This window comes from Panthera onca, chromosome B3 (genome assembly GCF_046562875.1).
Source record: "Panthera onca isolate mPanOnc1 chromosome B3, mPanOnc1 haplotype 2, whole genome shotgun sequence".
Classification (NCBI taxonomy): Eukaryota; Metazoa; Chordata; class Mammalia; order Carnivora; family Felidae; genus Panthera; species Panthera onca.
The window spans coordinates 19,169,345-19,185,626 of NC_138344.1; the positions used below are offsets into that span (position 1 = coordinate 19,169,345).

General features: G+C 50.7%; 1 protein-coding gene across 1 annotated transcript in view; it reads left to right on the top strand.

Moving 5' to 3' along the window:
• The window catches only part of LRRK1 (leucine rich repeat kinase 1), a 133,213-nt gene that overhangs the window by 114,702 nt on the left and 2,229 nt on the right, over positions 1-16,282 (top strand). The window contains exons 27-33 of the mRNA XM_060617827.3: positions 1,399-1,676; positions 3,296-3,490; positions 4,461-4,612; positions 10,080-10,197; positions 11,275-11,391; positions 13,986-14,833; positions 15,214-15,315. Coding sequence (XP_060473810.2) covers positions 1,399-1,676; positions 3,296-3,490; positions 4,461-4,612; positions 10,080-10,197; positions 11,275-11,391; positions 13,986-14,833; positions 15,214-15,315 — 1,810 coding nt within the window. The remainder of the gene's footprint in view (positions 1-1,398; positions 1,677-3,295; positions 3,491-4,460; positions 4,613-10,079; positions 10,198-11,274; positions 11,392-13,985; positions 14,834-15,213; positions 15,316-16,282) is intronic.

A 16,282-nucleotide genomic window follows, 5' to 3' on the forward strand; every position in this document is an offset into this window, starting at 1 on the left:
AGAAGCCCACCAGCCACGTGTCCATCATCATTAAAACCCTGAGACCCTGGGGTGAGGTTTATCTTAGGTTTTTTTGGTTTGTTTTTTTTTTAATTTTTTAATGTTTATTCATTTTTGAAAGACAGAGAGAAACAGAGCACAAGCAGGGGTGGGACGGAGAGAGAGGGGGACACAGAATCTGAAACAGGCTCCAGGCTCTGAGCTATCAGCACAGAGCCCAACGCGGGACTCAAACTCAGAAACCGCAAGATCATGACCTGAGTCAAAGTCGGATGCTCAACCGACTCAGCCACCCAGGCACCCCAAGTTTTTAAGGAAATTTTAAAATAATTTTCCTTGGGAAATGAATTGGTAACTAAATTCCAAAGAGCTGACAGAAGGAGAGAGGTAGTTGTGTCTCGATTCAGGAAGAAGAAATGCAATTAAACTCAAATCGTTTCTCCCTCAATGGAAGAGAACTTTTTAAATTATTTTATTTATTTTCTAATGTTTTTTTTTTTTAATTTTTTTTTAAGTTTATTTATTATTCTTGAGAGATAGAGACAGAGCATGAGCAGGGGAGGGGCAGAGAGGAGGAGACACAGAATCTGAAGCAAGCTCCAGGCTCTGAGCTGTCAGCACAGAGCCGGATGCAGGGCTAGAACTCACGAACTATGAGATCATGACCTGAGCCAAAACCGGACGCTTAACCGACTGAGCCACCCAGGCGCCGCATAATGTTTATTTTTGAGAGAGCGCAAGTGGGGGAGGGGCAGAGAGAGGGAGACAGAGGATCCATAGTGGGCTCTGTGCTGACAGCAGCGAGCCCGATGTGGGGCTCAAACTCACGAACTATGAGATCATCTCCTAAGCTGAAGTCAGACTCTAACCAGCTGAGCCACCCAGGTGCCCCGAGAGCTTTTTTACTTTTATTTTTTAATGTTTATTTATTTTTGAGAGAGAGACAGAGCACGAGCAGGGGAGGAGCAGAGAGAGAGGGAGACAGAATCTGAAGCAGGCTGTAGGCTCTGAGCGCTCAGCACAGAGCCCCAATGCAGGGCTTGAACTCACGAACTGCGAGATCAGTTCCAGGTGCCCTGAGAGCTTTTTTAAAATGAAGCTCTTACTCCTGCAACCCACCTCTTACAATATAGTAAACTTGGCCTACAGTGAACTCTAGGAATTTTGAATCCTTGCTGTTTTAGTAAAAACACCAACAATTCCAGGCATGAGATACCGGGAATCAAGCAATGTCTATTCTAAGTACTATTGCACTTCAGAAAGTCATTCTCTGTCTCCTCCTATATCCAGCACGGATAATGATGAGAAGTATCTGTAGAATATAAAGTATCTGGGAAGAGAAAAGGTTAGAAAAGACAGTTGTAATGATGGTTTGCTTTTTTTTTTTTCTTTGCAAAGATTCTTCCTTTATGCCCCTGGGACACATGCTCACCCAAAAAATAGCCTACCAGATTGCCTCTGGCCTGGCCTACCTGCACAAGAAAAACATCATCTTCTGTGACCTGAAGTCAGACAACATTCTGGTCTGGTCTCTGGACGTCAAGGACCACATCAATATCAAGCTGTCGGACTACGGGATCTCACGGCAGTCATTTCATGAGGGTGCCCTCGGCGTGGAGGGCACGCCCGGCTACCAGGCCCCAGAGATCCGTCCTCGCATTGTGTATGACGAGAAGGTACCCACCCTGGCCCACTGCTACCCAGCCCAGCCCCACAGCCAAGCCCAGGCCCCGGTGAAGCCAGGAACCTGCAGCCTCTGAGCTCTGTGTTTCCCCAGGCACACGTCTGTCCCTCTCCTGTGCTCAACCAGGAGGGTATGGCTTGAGCCAGAAATGCACAGGGGCCTGTGTCCACCTAGCAATGTCAAAGTTGACCTCTCCTTAGCTTTAGGAATGGTGCTATAGCCTCTGAATTCTCTAACCTTGATTCAGAGACATAATGAAGGTGGTACACAGTGGACAGTGAGCCCAAGACAGAAATGGGTCTGGATTTGGGTCCCAACTCTGCCATTTAGATGGGTAAACTGGAGACAGTGGACCAGCCTCATGGGGACTCGTGAGGGGCAGACAGAGTAAGGATGGCAAGGGCTCCCGGCCCATAGGTGCTGTCCACAAGGCATTGTCCGAACTGAATGGCAGAGATGGCCAAGACAGCATCCTCCAAAGCCAGAAGAGAGTGAATTCTAGCAAGACAGGACTGGACTCCCGAGCAGCTGCCTGGCCCGCCTCGGCCAACATGATGGCTAAATGTTTGCCTTCTTCCCTGAAATAGATGCAGGCACACAGGCAACTAAAAACCATGTTACAGCTGGTGCCATCCCTGCTTCACTAATCGCCTGGCACTGAAACTCCCCTGGTCTATAATTTTTCATTATTTGGTGATTTACAGATGAGTCATTGGCTAATTGCTTCAGGAACAGCCTAAATGGCAATGCTGGACATTACATTCCCATGTTATCTTATAACTAGAAGTTTGTACCACCTTCAAATAAAACAGGAAGAAGAATGACCTTAGCATGTGTAGGTTAACTCATCGCCTGTGATTATTAACCGAAATAGAAAAGGCAAATCAGTGTGATAAAAATAAGAGCTTCTTAAGTAGCAGGTGACACAGGCAAGGCACCTTGAAACTAAGATTATAACAGGGACCTTCATGTTGAAAATTCTCAGGTCTATCTCAGCCATTCTCCCGCTAAAACGTTATTTTTTGGCCCTCATGGAGGCCTATACTAACTTCTCCTTACTGGGCCTTTTGATAACATTAAAATTAGAGGAGTCAACATGTTATGATTTAGGAGACATCCCCCCCTTTATGATTTGCAGACACTGCTCTTCTAGTGCCTAGCACATTAAGCTGAGGGTCCGTGTTCTCCTGCCTTGTCTTGATTGTCAAACATAAAGGAACATGACATCCTTGCAGCCCTTAACCAGTGGCTGGTAGTTAGCAAGTTCTCAGTGTGTGTTTATTGGATGGATGGGTGGGTGGGTGGGGGAATGGATGGATGGATGATGGATAGATGGAAAGAAGGAAGGAAGGAAGGAAGGAAGGAAGGAAGGAAGGAAGGATTGAAAGATGGGTGGCGAAAGGGACAGAATGATGCATGGTCAGATGGTTGGCCAGATGTTTCGACAGGTAGGAAGTGATGGATACATTCATTGGTGGATGATTGATGATTGTATCCCTGGACAGGATCCCTTGTCTAATTGTGTCCTCCTGCTCCCTCCATCTCAGGGCCAGCTTCTGAAAGGTGCTGGGCTCAGGCAGGGGACCTGACTTGGCTTGCCTCTTTGCCCAGGTAGACATGTTCTCCTATGGAATGGTGCTCTACGAGTTGCTGTCGGGGCAGCGGCCAGCGCTGGGCCACCACCAGCTTCAGATCGCCAAGAAGCTGTCCAAGGGCATCCGTCCTGTTCTGGGGCAGCCCGAGGAGGTGCAGTTCCATCGCCTGCAGGCACTCATGATGGAGTGCTGGGACACAAAGCCTGAGAAGGTACCGGGGGCCCAGGACCTGGGGGACCAGACACCTCCTGCCACAGTGGTGGAGGGTCTGCGTCTCCAGAATGCACGTGTACAGCTAACTGCCCATCCTTCACTAAAGGTCTAGAACAAATGAGGCAACCCTCCTCTGCTCATCCCTTCTAGAAAGAGATGTTTACTGTCCTAATACATCCAGCTCATCTCTTTGTGTGTGTGTCACTCTCAGGAAAAATGAGCTTTTTTTCCTCCCCACTTTTATGTCACACCATCATGCAAGCAAAACATACCAGCCCCTTTATAGCAGTACAGTCCCTGTGCAAGAGCAGAGAGAATGTATGTATCTCTTTTTATTTAAAGAAATGGGGAGCAAGTTTGCTCGTGAGAGCAGGAGTCATATTATCACTTTTTTTAAATGTCTATTTTTGAGAGAGAGAGAGACAGTGCAAGCAGGGGAGGCATAGAGAAAGAGAGGGACAGAGGATCTGAAGTGAGCTCCATGCTGACAGGAGAGAACCCAATGCGAGGCTCAAACCCACAAGCTGCGAGATCATGACCTGAGCTGAAGTTGGATGCTTAAGCAATTGAACCACTCAGGCGCCCCGTCTATTATCATTTTAAAACTTAGCTGTTTGGGGAAGAGGCCAGTGGTTTCAAGGTTAAAATGCATTCATCAAACTAGATGGTACTAATTCAATGTATTGGGAGTAAAAGAAGCTTCTGAGAAAAATCCTTTACAAGATTGTATGTCTATAGGCATGGAGGTTGGAATCTTAGAGTTTAAGCCAACCAGATGACCAAAGTTCAAGTTGCCATTGACAGTGATGACCCAGATACTCTGGCATCTGAAGTTGTTTCAGCCTCTTGTTTTGAGCAGTTTCTAGACCTTCCTCCCTTGTTCAAGACCATTGGTTTCATGGGCAATATAGGCATCAATCTGGTTTACGTGACCCTTGCTCATGGCTCTGGTGGCCTCTCTCCCTCAGCGCCCACTGGCCCTGTCGGTGGTGAGCCAGATGAAGGACCCAACCTTTGCAACGTTCATGTACCAGCTACCCTGTGGGAAGCAGACGGCCTTCTTCTCATCCCAGGGCCAGGAGTACATGGTGGTGTTCTGGGATGGGAAAGAGGAGTCCAGGTAATGTCCTGAGGCTTACTTTGCCCTGCTGGGGTGACCATGCACTTGGGGAGCAGTCAGGGCTGACCACGGTGAGGGATGTTTACAGACGGTGGGTTGGGAGCCTGATGGAGTTTGCTCCAGAGATAAAACTGAGTCCATGCAAATGACAGGCATGTATGCATTTGTGCTTAAGAGGAGCAAAGAGAAGGTGGTGTCTGCCAGGGGTGGGGTCAACACAGGGCTTTGCTTTTTGTTGGTTTTTCCTTCTTAATCCCCATCACCTGTTTCATCCATTCTCTCACCCCAACTCCCCTTTGGCAACCACCAGTTTGTTCTCTGTGTTTATGAGTCTGTTTCTGCTTTATTTTTTCTTTTGCTTTTTAGATTCCACATATAATTGAAATCATATGGTGTTTGTCTTTCTCTGACTTATTTCACTTAGCAGAATACATCTAGGTCCATCCAAGCTGTTGCAAATGCCAAGATTTCGTTCCTTTTTATGGCTGAGTAATATTCTGTGTGTGTGTGTGTGTGTGTGTGTGTGTGTGTGTGTGTGTATAAAGTGCCTTTATCCATTTATCTATGGATAGACATTTGGGTTGTTTCCATATCTTGGCTATTGTAAATAATGCTGCAGTAAACACAGGGGTGCATGTATCTTTTCAAATCAGTGTTTTTGTTTTCTTTAGGTAAATACCCAGAAATGGAATTACTATATCATATGCTATTTTAGGAACCTCCATACTGTTTTCCTTTTTTTAAATATTTTTATTTTTGAGAGAGGGAGAGAAAGTATGAGTGGGGGAGGAGCTAGGGTGGGGGGACAGAGGATCCGAAGCAGGCTCTGTGCTGACAGCAGAGAGCCCGACATGGAGCTCCAACTCACGAACTGTGAGATCATGACCTGAGGCAAAGTTGGAAGCTGGTTAATGGACTGAGTCTCCCAGGCGTCCCCATTCTGTTTTCCAGAGTGGCTGCACCAATTTATATTCCCATCAATGGTGCACGAGGCTTTGCTTTTCTCCACATCCTCACCAACACTTGTTTCTTGTCTTTCTGATACTCGCCCTTCTGACAGGTGTGAGGTAATATCTCATTGTGGGTTTGTGTCATATTTCCCTGATGATGAGTAACGTTGAACATATTTTCGTGTGTCTGTTGGCCATCTGGATGTCTTATTTGAAAAAATGCCTATTTAGGTCCTCTGCTCATTTATTAGTCAGATTGTTTGTTTTCTTGGTGTCGGGTTGTATGAGTTCTTTATATATTTTGAATACTGACCCCTTATCAGATACTTCATTTGCGAATATCACCTGCCATTCAGTAGGCTGCCTTTTCATTTTGCTGATGGCTTCCTGCACTGTGCAAAAGCTTTTTAGTTTGATGCAGTCCCATTGTTTATTTTGCTTTTGTTGCCTCTACCTGAGGAGACAGATTCAAAAAAATATTGCTAAGCCTGATGTCCAAGAGTTTACTGTATATGTGTTCTTTTATAAGTTTTATGTCTCACATTTAGGCCTTTAATCCATTTTGAGTTTATTTTGTGTATGGTGTAAAAAGGTGGTCTAGTTTCATTCTCTTTCATGTTGCTGTGAAGTTTTCCCAACACTGTTTGTCAAAGAGACTGTCTTATTCCCATTGGACACTCTTTCCTACTTTTTCAAAGATTCATTGGGGTGCCTGGGTTGCTCAGTCAATTAAGCATCCAACTTCAGCTCAGGTCATGATCTCACAGTTCAGGAGTTCAAGCCCTGTGTCAGGCTCTGTGCTGACAGCTCAGAGCCTGGAGCCTGCTTCAGATTCTGGGTCTCCCTCTCTCTCTGCCCCTCCCCGACTCGTATTCTCTCTCTGTCTCTCAAAAATAAATAAATGTCAAAACAAATTCAAAGATTCATTGACCATATAGTTGTGAGCTCATTTCTGGGTTTTCTATTCTGTCCAACTGATCTATGTGTCTATTTTTGTCCCGGTGCCACACTGTTTGGATTACCACAGCTTTGTAGTATAGTTTGAAATGAGGGATGTGACGCCTCCAGCTTTATTCTTTTGCCTCAAGCTTGCTTTGGCTATTTGGGGCCTTTTGTGGCTCCATACAAATTTTGAGATTATTTGTTCTAGTTCTGTGAAAAATGCTGTTCCTATTTTGATAGGGATTGCATTGACTCTATAGACCACTTTGGGCAGCATGGGCCTTTTAACATTAATTCTTCCAGTCTACAAACACGCTGTTCACTTATTTGTGTCATTTTCAATTTCTTTTCTCAATGTCTTAAGTGTTCAGAGTACAGGTTTTTCACCTCCTTGATTAAATTTATTCCTAGGTGTTTTATTCTTTTTGGCACAGTTGTAAATGGGAACGTTTTCTGAATTTCTCCTTCTGCTAGTGTGTTAATAGTGTATAAAAACACAACAGATTCCTATATCATTATTTTGTATCCTGAAACACTCCTGGGGTCATTTATTAGTTGGAGTAGTTCTCCCGTCCTGAGGGGACTTTGTTTTAACATGGATGCTATTTGCAGCTTGATAGTTGAAGAAGTCAATGATGCTGGGGGTGGGAGGGAGAGGACAGTTACCAGAGTGCAGTTGCTGAGTCGCGAGAGGAGCAGGGGACCCAGAGCCAAGCACAACTGGTGCCCTTAAATGAGAGTTTGTGGGCCTTCCCTTCTAGTTGCATCTTTTTTCTCAGTGAAGTGGCAGGAGGGTCAAAAGCATGGGGAGAGGTTTTGAATATTCAAGGAGAAAATGATGACGTGTGATGTGAGCAGTGACACATGAGACCAGGGTGATTACAGGATGGCACTGAGGCCCACTGGAGGTTGGAGATTGTGCATTGGAAATGAGACTCATCAGAGGGGTTATGTTCCCCCAGCATGCTTTGCTAACCCACATTGCAAGATAGGCAACCGTTGGTTTTAAGCCGAGTTGGGTTTTTGCCAGGAAGGAGAGAAGGACATGGGGGGGTGGGTATTTTCAAGAGGCACATGACAGAGATGGATCATAGAACCTAAGGGAGGCCATAAAACGGATGAGGAACAATGGAATGTACCAGGAAATCCTAGGTCTTGGCAGAGTGTAAACCCGCCCCCCGCCACACACACACACACACCCGTAATGAGTTATGGTAGTAGGTGGAGTGATCTGGGAAACCAGGAGGTAATGGTCAGAAAACAGATGCTTGACACTGAGTGGGTGGGAGGGATGAAAATATTAGGAAAGGCAAGATCTGATATGCAACTTTGGGAGAGGCTGGCTGGGGTAAAGTGGGGATAAGATCATTGAGAAACAAGGAGGAGGTCACCGGACCAAAATGACAGGGTATTGGAAAGAGCATCAAAGACTTTTCAGACTCCCCCCAAATCACCATCTAATATGAGACCCGTCAGTCCTGGCCAAGGTGTGTGGTCTCTCCCACCTACGTAGTGTGACATCTTCAGAGCCACGAGAGCATTTCATGGCATGAGGAGTCTTCTAGTAAGCCTTGTGACAGACATTTATAGGTGCTAAAATATGATAAGGCTTAGACAAAGTGAAGCTTGAGACACAATGAGATAAAGGGAAGGAAATTTGCCATTTTCCTTAGGTCAGCCTAGGTGAGCTTCACATCAGGTTTTATGGCACTGGGACTGAGTGCTCTGACCTAAGACACAGTCTAAGGAACCATGGCCTAAAAAAATACATATATATGTGTGTGTGTGTTTATTAATTTCTATTTATATATGTAAAGATATATGTTTTCAGTTTTTACATCATTGGTAGCAGTGTTGTTATTGCTATTTTAAGGCTTTGCTTATAATTGCAGGGCAAAGTGGGTAATTACAATGGCGTCACGCGTTGCACATTGGGCTCTTTGGCATGGAAAATATCAAAGAGAGGTTAAATAAAAAAGCTGCAGTTCTGAATTTAAATTTTTAGGCTCATGATATATTGTATCTTTAAGAAAAATGAACTCATGTTTCCTCATCCTGCCCATTGAAAAGGCCTAGAGACGATGACCAGTTACCAATGATGAGCTCTGGGACCCACATGATGGTCTCTAAGTACCATGAGGAAGCAAAGCTTATCTGAGAAGTGGCTGACTCCAGGTCTGGGACAGGAAGACAGCCAGAAACATCTGACACAGTAGAATCAAGGATGCCATCAGACACTTATGAGGGTAGATTAAAGGGATTTAGGAGCCAACCCAAAGAGGTTCCCACTGGCCAAAGATAGGGCAGTCAGCCGGCCATGAGTAAGAGGAACTGCAGTGGACTGGGGTACATCAAATTGTTTACATTCATGAGTTTCTAATGCTGTTTAGGAAAAACAAGCCAATAAACAAAAACCCCTCATTGATCACCATTGGAGGCTCCTAGAGAACCAACACCTTATTTTGAAACTCGGCACATACAGAGGAATCAAGATTGTATCCTGTCTTTCCTATGTGTACCCCAGGGTAACAAAAGAGATAAAAGGAGGAAGTTTCTCTTTTGAGAATAAATGAAGCTAATAAATGAGGAAGAAATGCCAGAAACAGAATGTCCGCCTTTTGTGATCTCTATTGAAATAATGCATGTAGACAATGATCATTAACTATCACAAAAGGAGTGAGAACCAGACATTCCCAATAGAAATCCACAGCCCCAATGAGGAAATGTTTGTACCTGAAAAAATCAAACAGAATCTGACCGAGACTCGAGATTGGGGGCAGGGGGCTGAGACAGATGGCACCCCAGGATGTGAGGACCTCATAGGACACCCCCACCCCTGGAATCCTCAGCACATAACCTGCTGGAGAAAAAAGAGAAAGAGGGGAAGGAAGTCAGTCAACAGACAGACACATAAAGACCAGGGGAAGTGTGGACAAAAGATGTGTGTGACCTGGGTAAAGAACTTCAGTCTCTGCCTCAGACAGTGAGCACACTGGGATGCCACTGAGGACAGTGGGGAGACAGAAATGCTAGCGGGTGGCCAGACCTGGTGAGCACACAGCTGCCCTCATAAATGACAGCTTATTAGTTCTCAGAGCACCTAGGTTGGAAGGCGTGTTTTGAGGCCCCCCAGCCTACTATGAAATTCACCCAACTATCTTTAGTCTTGACTTTGTCTACTGTGATATTGAGGGGTTCCCCTGCTACTGGGGTGCAGCAGATAAGGCCAGTGGGAGGGCAGTGAATGGCTTTGGTGGAGGTATAGCCCCCTGTGCCCCTTCTTCACACTGGGGGCAGCTCGTTGAACCCTCCAACATCACAGAAGAGTGTCTCTCTTCCCAAAGGGAAGGCCCTTTCATTGCTCGGATGTTCGAGCACTACCAGTGGGGCCAGAAACCCCCTTGCACCCAATGCCATGAACAGTTCTGGAGTCTCTCAGAACATGGCAAAATTCAACTCTGGGTTCAAGGCCTGTAGCCGACATCCTCCTCCAAGGTGCTTCAGGCCAAGAGCCGACATAAGGGATGTGGCCCCTGGCCACCGTGAGCTGACCACACTGTGGTTGCCCATTGCAGGAACTACACGGTGGTGAACACGGAGAAGGGCCTCATGGAGGTGCAGCGGATGAGCTGTGCGGGAATGACACTAAGCTGCCAGCTCAAGGTCCAGAACTCTCTGTGGACGGCCACTGAGGTAAATGCCACCATGTAGGGTGGGCAGTCGAGGTGGGCAGCACAGGGTGCAGTCCGTGTGAAGCCAGATTTAGCAAATAAAAATATAGGATGCCCAGGTAAGTCTGAATATCACAGGAACCCCATCTGCACATGTGAGGCCCCCAGCACAGTGGCAGCAGCCCTGGGAAGCAGCAGCGTGTCACCAAGGCCAACAGCCTGCCTTGTCCCTGCCTGGTGACTAAGACTCAGCCAAGATAAGTATCAGGGGCAGGATCGCAGCAGGAGAACCCCATTAGGTTAGTGGAGTGACCAGGTTTCTTATAACACAGCCGGATCTACACAGCAAACCCACTCAGCTCTGAAGGCTTTTTGCCTTCCCGTCAAAGAAGTCAGCGGAAAGCCCGAGAAGCTGTCTTCTGAGAAATGCAGAGAGGGATGCCCCAAACAAATGCTGTGAAGCTCCTGGTGGTGTGGGGCAGTGGGGGATGGGTGCAGCAGTGGGGGACGGGTGCAGTGGGGGACGGGTGCAGCCGTCCCAGGTATGCAGAGAAGAGCAGGCAGACGTGTCTGTTCTATTGAATGTTCACCCCAGAGAAACACCTAGTCATGAAAACCTGGAAACAGCCTGAGCTTCTGACAGCAGGTTAGCCAGGCTACGGCGTCCCTGAGCAACGGGCAGCACAGAGGCACTCGGACACAGTTCCCTCACCAGCCAGACAGGGCAGGGCCTCCTCCCGCCTGCTGGGTATCGTCGCGAGATCAGTGAGGAAAACCAGCACAGTCGTGTGGTCCCACGTTTGCCCGGAATGTGGACACAAACACACAGATACCCAGAGGAAACGGAGTCTGGGTCCCACGTCCCCATGGCAATTTTCTCCAAATAATGGGTTATGGGCGATTTTACATTTCTTCTTTAAACTCTTCTGTAGTTTTCAACATTTCTGCCAAGAATAGGAATATGAAAGCAGACAACCAGATAGCCTCAGTACGTGTTACTTTTTAAAGCACAAAGGGATTCCCAAGGCAGAATGCACCTGGTAGGAAATGGCCACCGTGTTCCAGCCTGAGTCTCACGTTGGCTCCTCTGCCTCTGCAGGACCAGAAGATCTACATCTATAGCCTCAAGGGCATGTGCCCCTTAAACACACCCCAACGGGCTTTGGACACCCCGGCTGTCGTCACCTGCTTATTGGCAGTGCCTGTTATTAAAAAGGTGAGGTAAGGGGAAAGGTGGTTGCCCGGGTGTCTGATTCCCCCTTCCTCTTCCGTTGGTGTGGGGCTCCCTCTGCCCACCCAGCTTGGGGGGAACAGTATGAGGAGTGGGAGCAAAGCCGGGCCCTCTTGGACCACCAAACCCAGGGCAGGTCACAGTCAGCCTTAGGAGGACAGACCACAATTAGTGCCTTTTCAAGAACCTATGTAACCAGCAAAGCAAAGCAGAGGGCTGAGTGGAAACTTGCATTCCGCCGCAAATGCCATGGTCCCAGAGTAAAAGAGCAGTTAGACGTGTGCCCTTCCCCTTCTGATAGTGGTGTGAGGGGTTACTTCCCCACCTGTCAGGGCCAGCGCCACCCCAGAGCCACTCAAGAGGCGCCGGTCCCCCTGCCCCCACCCCTGGGGAACAGTCGGTTCCCCCCACTTGTGGTGCCCACTGTCAGCCTGAGACCTGGGTCCCTCTTTGTCCATGTCCTTGACCTTCTAGCCCCCACCTCTCTGAAATGGAAGCCCGAGTGGTAATCTCCACAGCCCGGGGCTCAGGCTCTCCTGCTCCTCCAGTGGGACCCTGCCCTTCTGCAGGACCGGCGAGCCTCCCCCTACTGGCCCCCTGCTCCCCACCTCATCCAGCACTGCACTCTGAGGAGACCCTGCCTGTTAGCAACAGTCCCACCCCACATACCCCTGCAGGACGACCTCCTGTTCAGTTCTCAAGATCAAAGACCCCGACCCTGCTCTGAGCAGCTGGCCTGCCCCGGCCCCAGGCCCCCAGTGGTGCTCTCAGGCCGCTCTGGTCATCCTCTCTGCTCATGGTAGACGCTCAAGGAATCATTATCGGTGTCATTATTGGTGGTGTTTGTTTAAAACATGCTGGCTGTCACCATCCAATTTCAGTTTTCCCATCTGCAAATCGAGGATAAGAAGCAGTCAGAGAGGGTTCCCTGGGCATAACGTGCCCCAAGCTCTGGGCGCAAGCACTTGGGTAAATGTGAGCATTATTATTACTTCCTGGCAGTGGTGAAATATATACGTTCTTCATCCTACTACAGTTTATTTCTTTAAAAAAAAAAAAAAAAAAAAAGTCTGAAATCCACCCTCGAGTCATTTACGACTGTGGCCCCACGGGTGAGGCTGGGCAGTGCGGGACCCGGTCCGCCCCAGAGCACAGGAGAACATGACACAAAGCGCTATTTAAGGCCACTGCTGGCCAGAGCCCCCGAGCCAGGGCACCACCGCCCTCGCGACCAGAGGGAATAAAGCCGGCTCTGTGCGGAGCCTCCCTGTCAGGGGCCTGCCCCTCCGAGGCCAGGCCGCCCTGTGGCCGCGACGGCGGCCCCTGCATTCTTGCACGCGCATGTTCACACCCAGCCGGGCCATGGGGCTCGCCGCCCCAACTGGGGCCCAGGGCCGGGATCGGATAGAGACATTGCTCTTGTTTGCTTTGGCTGTTTTCTTCCCTAAAATTCTGAAGATGGATTTTGATAAATGTTCCTAGGGCTTGTTGACCTCACTGTTGAGCTCGAGCTGGTTCCCTTGTTACCTTGGACAGCCCCGCCTCCCGGGTTCCCAGGGTGCTCAGGTCCCAGAAAGGGGGCTTTCTGCCACTCACCCTTGCTGATACAGGCCTGGATCCCCACTCTGTTGTGGCTTCGGCTCTGTGCTCCCGAACCTCTCCTGTGCCACCCCAGCCCAAGCTGGGCATCCAGGCTTCAAAGCCTCCCTCTGTCCCCGGCTCCACAGGGATGCTCCTGGGATGCCTGGGGTGGGTCCCAGCATTTAGCGCTGTCCTTGCAACTTTGCCCAGTGATCTCTGGTGCCGTAGAAGATCACATGCTTCACTGCAGGGGCGGAGAGCAACCCACAGACCCTAGCACTGCCAGCTAGGCATTTCAGGGTAGGTGTGCTAATTGGGGAGTGTAGGCAGTGTCCAAGAAGCGCCTCCACAAGAGGGTTGAGTTGGAAGCAATTTCAAGAATAAATAAGGTCGGCAGGCTCGTATTGTCTACGGGCGCAGAAGACCGGGTGGAGCCAGAGAAACAGATGAGACGTGGCCCTTCCTGTGGCAGGCCAGCACCCAGGGCAAGAGGGTGGGGGGTGGGCGCGCAGAGCCTGCCCAGTGGGGCTGGCGGGCAGGAGATGGCAAGCAGCCCCACACTCTGCCCACAGCTACTGTCCCGTAGTTAATCAGCAGAGTTCACCGGCAGGGGGGGAGCCACATCCTGCCTCTGAAGGAGGCTCCTGTGGCCTGAAGGAGAAGGCAGACCCCTCCTGTCACACTGCAAGAACCCAGCCTGAGCCAAGGCAGGCCACGTGGTTCAGGCCACATGCGCTCCTCCCCTGGGCGCCATGGGCCTCGTTCTCCCCAGACACGTTCCTCTCCTGCTCAGTGCCAGATGGGCAGGCTGGCTCGGCTGGGCCTGGGTTACCTCCCTTGGGAGCACGTCCAGAAGGTCCCACTGGCAGCCCCTGCCTCTTTAGGAGCCTTGCTCCTCTGGGGTGCACGGGGTGTGTGCCAAGATGAGTCTTGCACCCGTACTGTTTCCTCCCCTGGAATGCGTGCAACCAATGAGCGGTGCTGTCTTTTCCTTGCAGAATTCCTACCTGGTGTTGGCAGGCCTGGCCGACGGGCTTGTGGCAGTGTTTCCCGTGGTGCGGGGTGCCCCGGACGACAGCTGCTCCTACCTGTGCTCACACACAGCCAACAGGTCCAAGTTTAGCATCCCAGATGAAGACACACGGCAGAACCCCTACCCCGTGAAGGCCATGGAGGTGGTCAACAGCGGCTCCGAGGTCTGGTACAGCAATGGGCCCGGCCTGCTGGTCATCGACTGTGTGGCCCTGGAGATCAGCAGGAGGCTGGAGCCCTACTCGGCCCCTTCGGTGGTCACCTCGGTCGTGGGCAGCTCCGAGTGCAGGGGGGAGGAGGTCGTCTGGTGCCTGGACGACAGGGCCAACTCCTTGGTGATGTACCACGCAGCTACCTACCAGCTGTGCGCCCGGTACTTCTGCGGGGACCCCAGCCCGCTCAGAGACATGTTTCCTGTGTGCCCGTTGGGTCCAGAGCCCCGTGGCGGCCACACAGCCAGCCCCAAAGAGCCCAAGGGGGACTCCATCGCGGACGTGAGCATCATGTACAGCGAGGAGCTGGGCACGCAGATCCTGACCCACCAGGACTCGCTGACTGACTACTGCTCCACGTCCTCCTCCTCATCCTCCCCCCACCGGGCCCCCAGGTCGTCCTCAAGCCTGCCCTGCTCCCCGGCAAGCTCTGCCAGCGTGCCTTTCGCCGCCAACTACGAGGACTCTGACAGGCTGCACGAGCCCACTGCGGGCTCCGACAGGTCTGAGCATGACCTGACCCCCGTGGACGGGGAGGCTTTCAGCCAGCACCTGCAGGCCGTGAGGATCCTAGCCGTGAAAGACGTCATCTGGGTCCCCAGGTACATTTCCCGGGAGTGGGGCACATTCCTGTGCTGCCTGAGGGAGCTTTCAGATGCTGTGGCATCAGGGGCCATCAGGGGCCACCCCCTCTGTGCTGGGGCCTGGAGGGATCTCTTTAGCAAACCTGAGAAGGGCCGCGCTGACGCTCACCTGCCCGCAGGGAAGCTGCCGGCAGCACAAGGCAGAGCCGTGGTCAGCTGCGATTGGGTTTCCCGCTGGGAAAGGCCTTCTGGGGCCGGCTTCGGTGCCCTCCCGGTAACTCAATCCATTCACTGAGACTGCGCGTTTGTGGCCGTGCTTCTCTGCACGCCGGCTCCGTTTCCCCTGGAGAGCACAGCCCTGGACAAAACGTTTCCCCTTCTCGGTTTTGGTTTCGCAGGCGCGGCGGCGATGTTATCGTCATCGGCCTGGAGAAGGACGCCGGAGGCCAGCGGGGCCGTGTCATCGCCGTCTTAAAAGCCCGCGAGCTGACTCCGCGTGGGTAAGACTGAGGGCACCTCCTTTAGGACCCGAGGTGTGATGTGGGGAATCTAGGCCCCTCCACCACATCCCCGCACAACGGCCTCTCGCCCTTCTGGCCTCCGCAAATAAATGCCACATCTACCGGTGTGGCCATAAGGCAGAGAAGGAACAAAATGGGGTCCTCCAGGCAGCACCTAGGGGCTCAGCAAATACCATCTGAACCAGGCATCAGCCAGTGGTCATGGCTGTCTGTTTCTGGCATACCCCATGCACCTGTGGACCAGGTCTCCTGACTGGGGTGTGTCTCCAGGGCCGGAGTTCAGCTGAAATGGAAACAGGGAGCCAGGTGATTCACTGTCCTCCCCGCCAAGTGGGAGGGCCCTTCCTGGGTGCTCCACCTGCCCATATAGCACCTACTGGAGCCACAGACCTAGCACCCACCACCCTCCACCATGCCCAAGCCCAGGCTCATCCATGGCTCCATACCTGTTGGGGGGCGTCCGACCGGGAGGCAGGTCTTACCCCACTGTGAGGGTCATTCTGGGGCAGGACAGCATGGCTGTGGGCATGGGAGGCTGGCACCAGCTGGTATCCTCAGAGTCCCCTGCAGCCAGCAGTGTCCACACCTCACTTTGTCTACTGAGCCCCATGCTATAAATCTCGCTTATGGACAAACATCATTTGACCCATTTTCCCCAGAATGGGACGACAATGGGAGGGGAAACATCTATGGCAGGTCCCCTCCTCTGCCTGAACGCACTGAGCGTTCTCAGAGAGTCACCAGATCCATTGACCCCTGCTGTGCCAGTGATTGCAGAAACAAGATCTGGGTGTTTTCGCTGAGTCCCGGCTGAGTTTGTGGGCCAAAGTAGTTACCAGATCGCAAGCTTCTGGTGGAGCAGGCGGGTCCGTAGAGCCCAGGCCTGCTAACCTCAGACTGCCCATGATTTGTGTTCCTGAATTTTTCCCTGGTGTCGTTTTTCCTA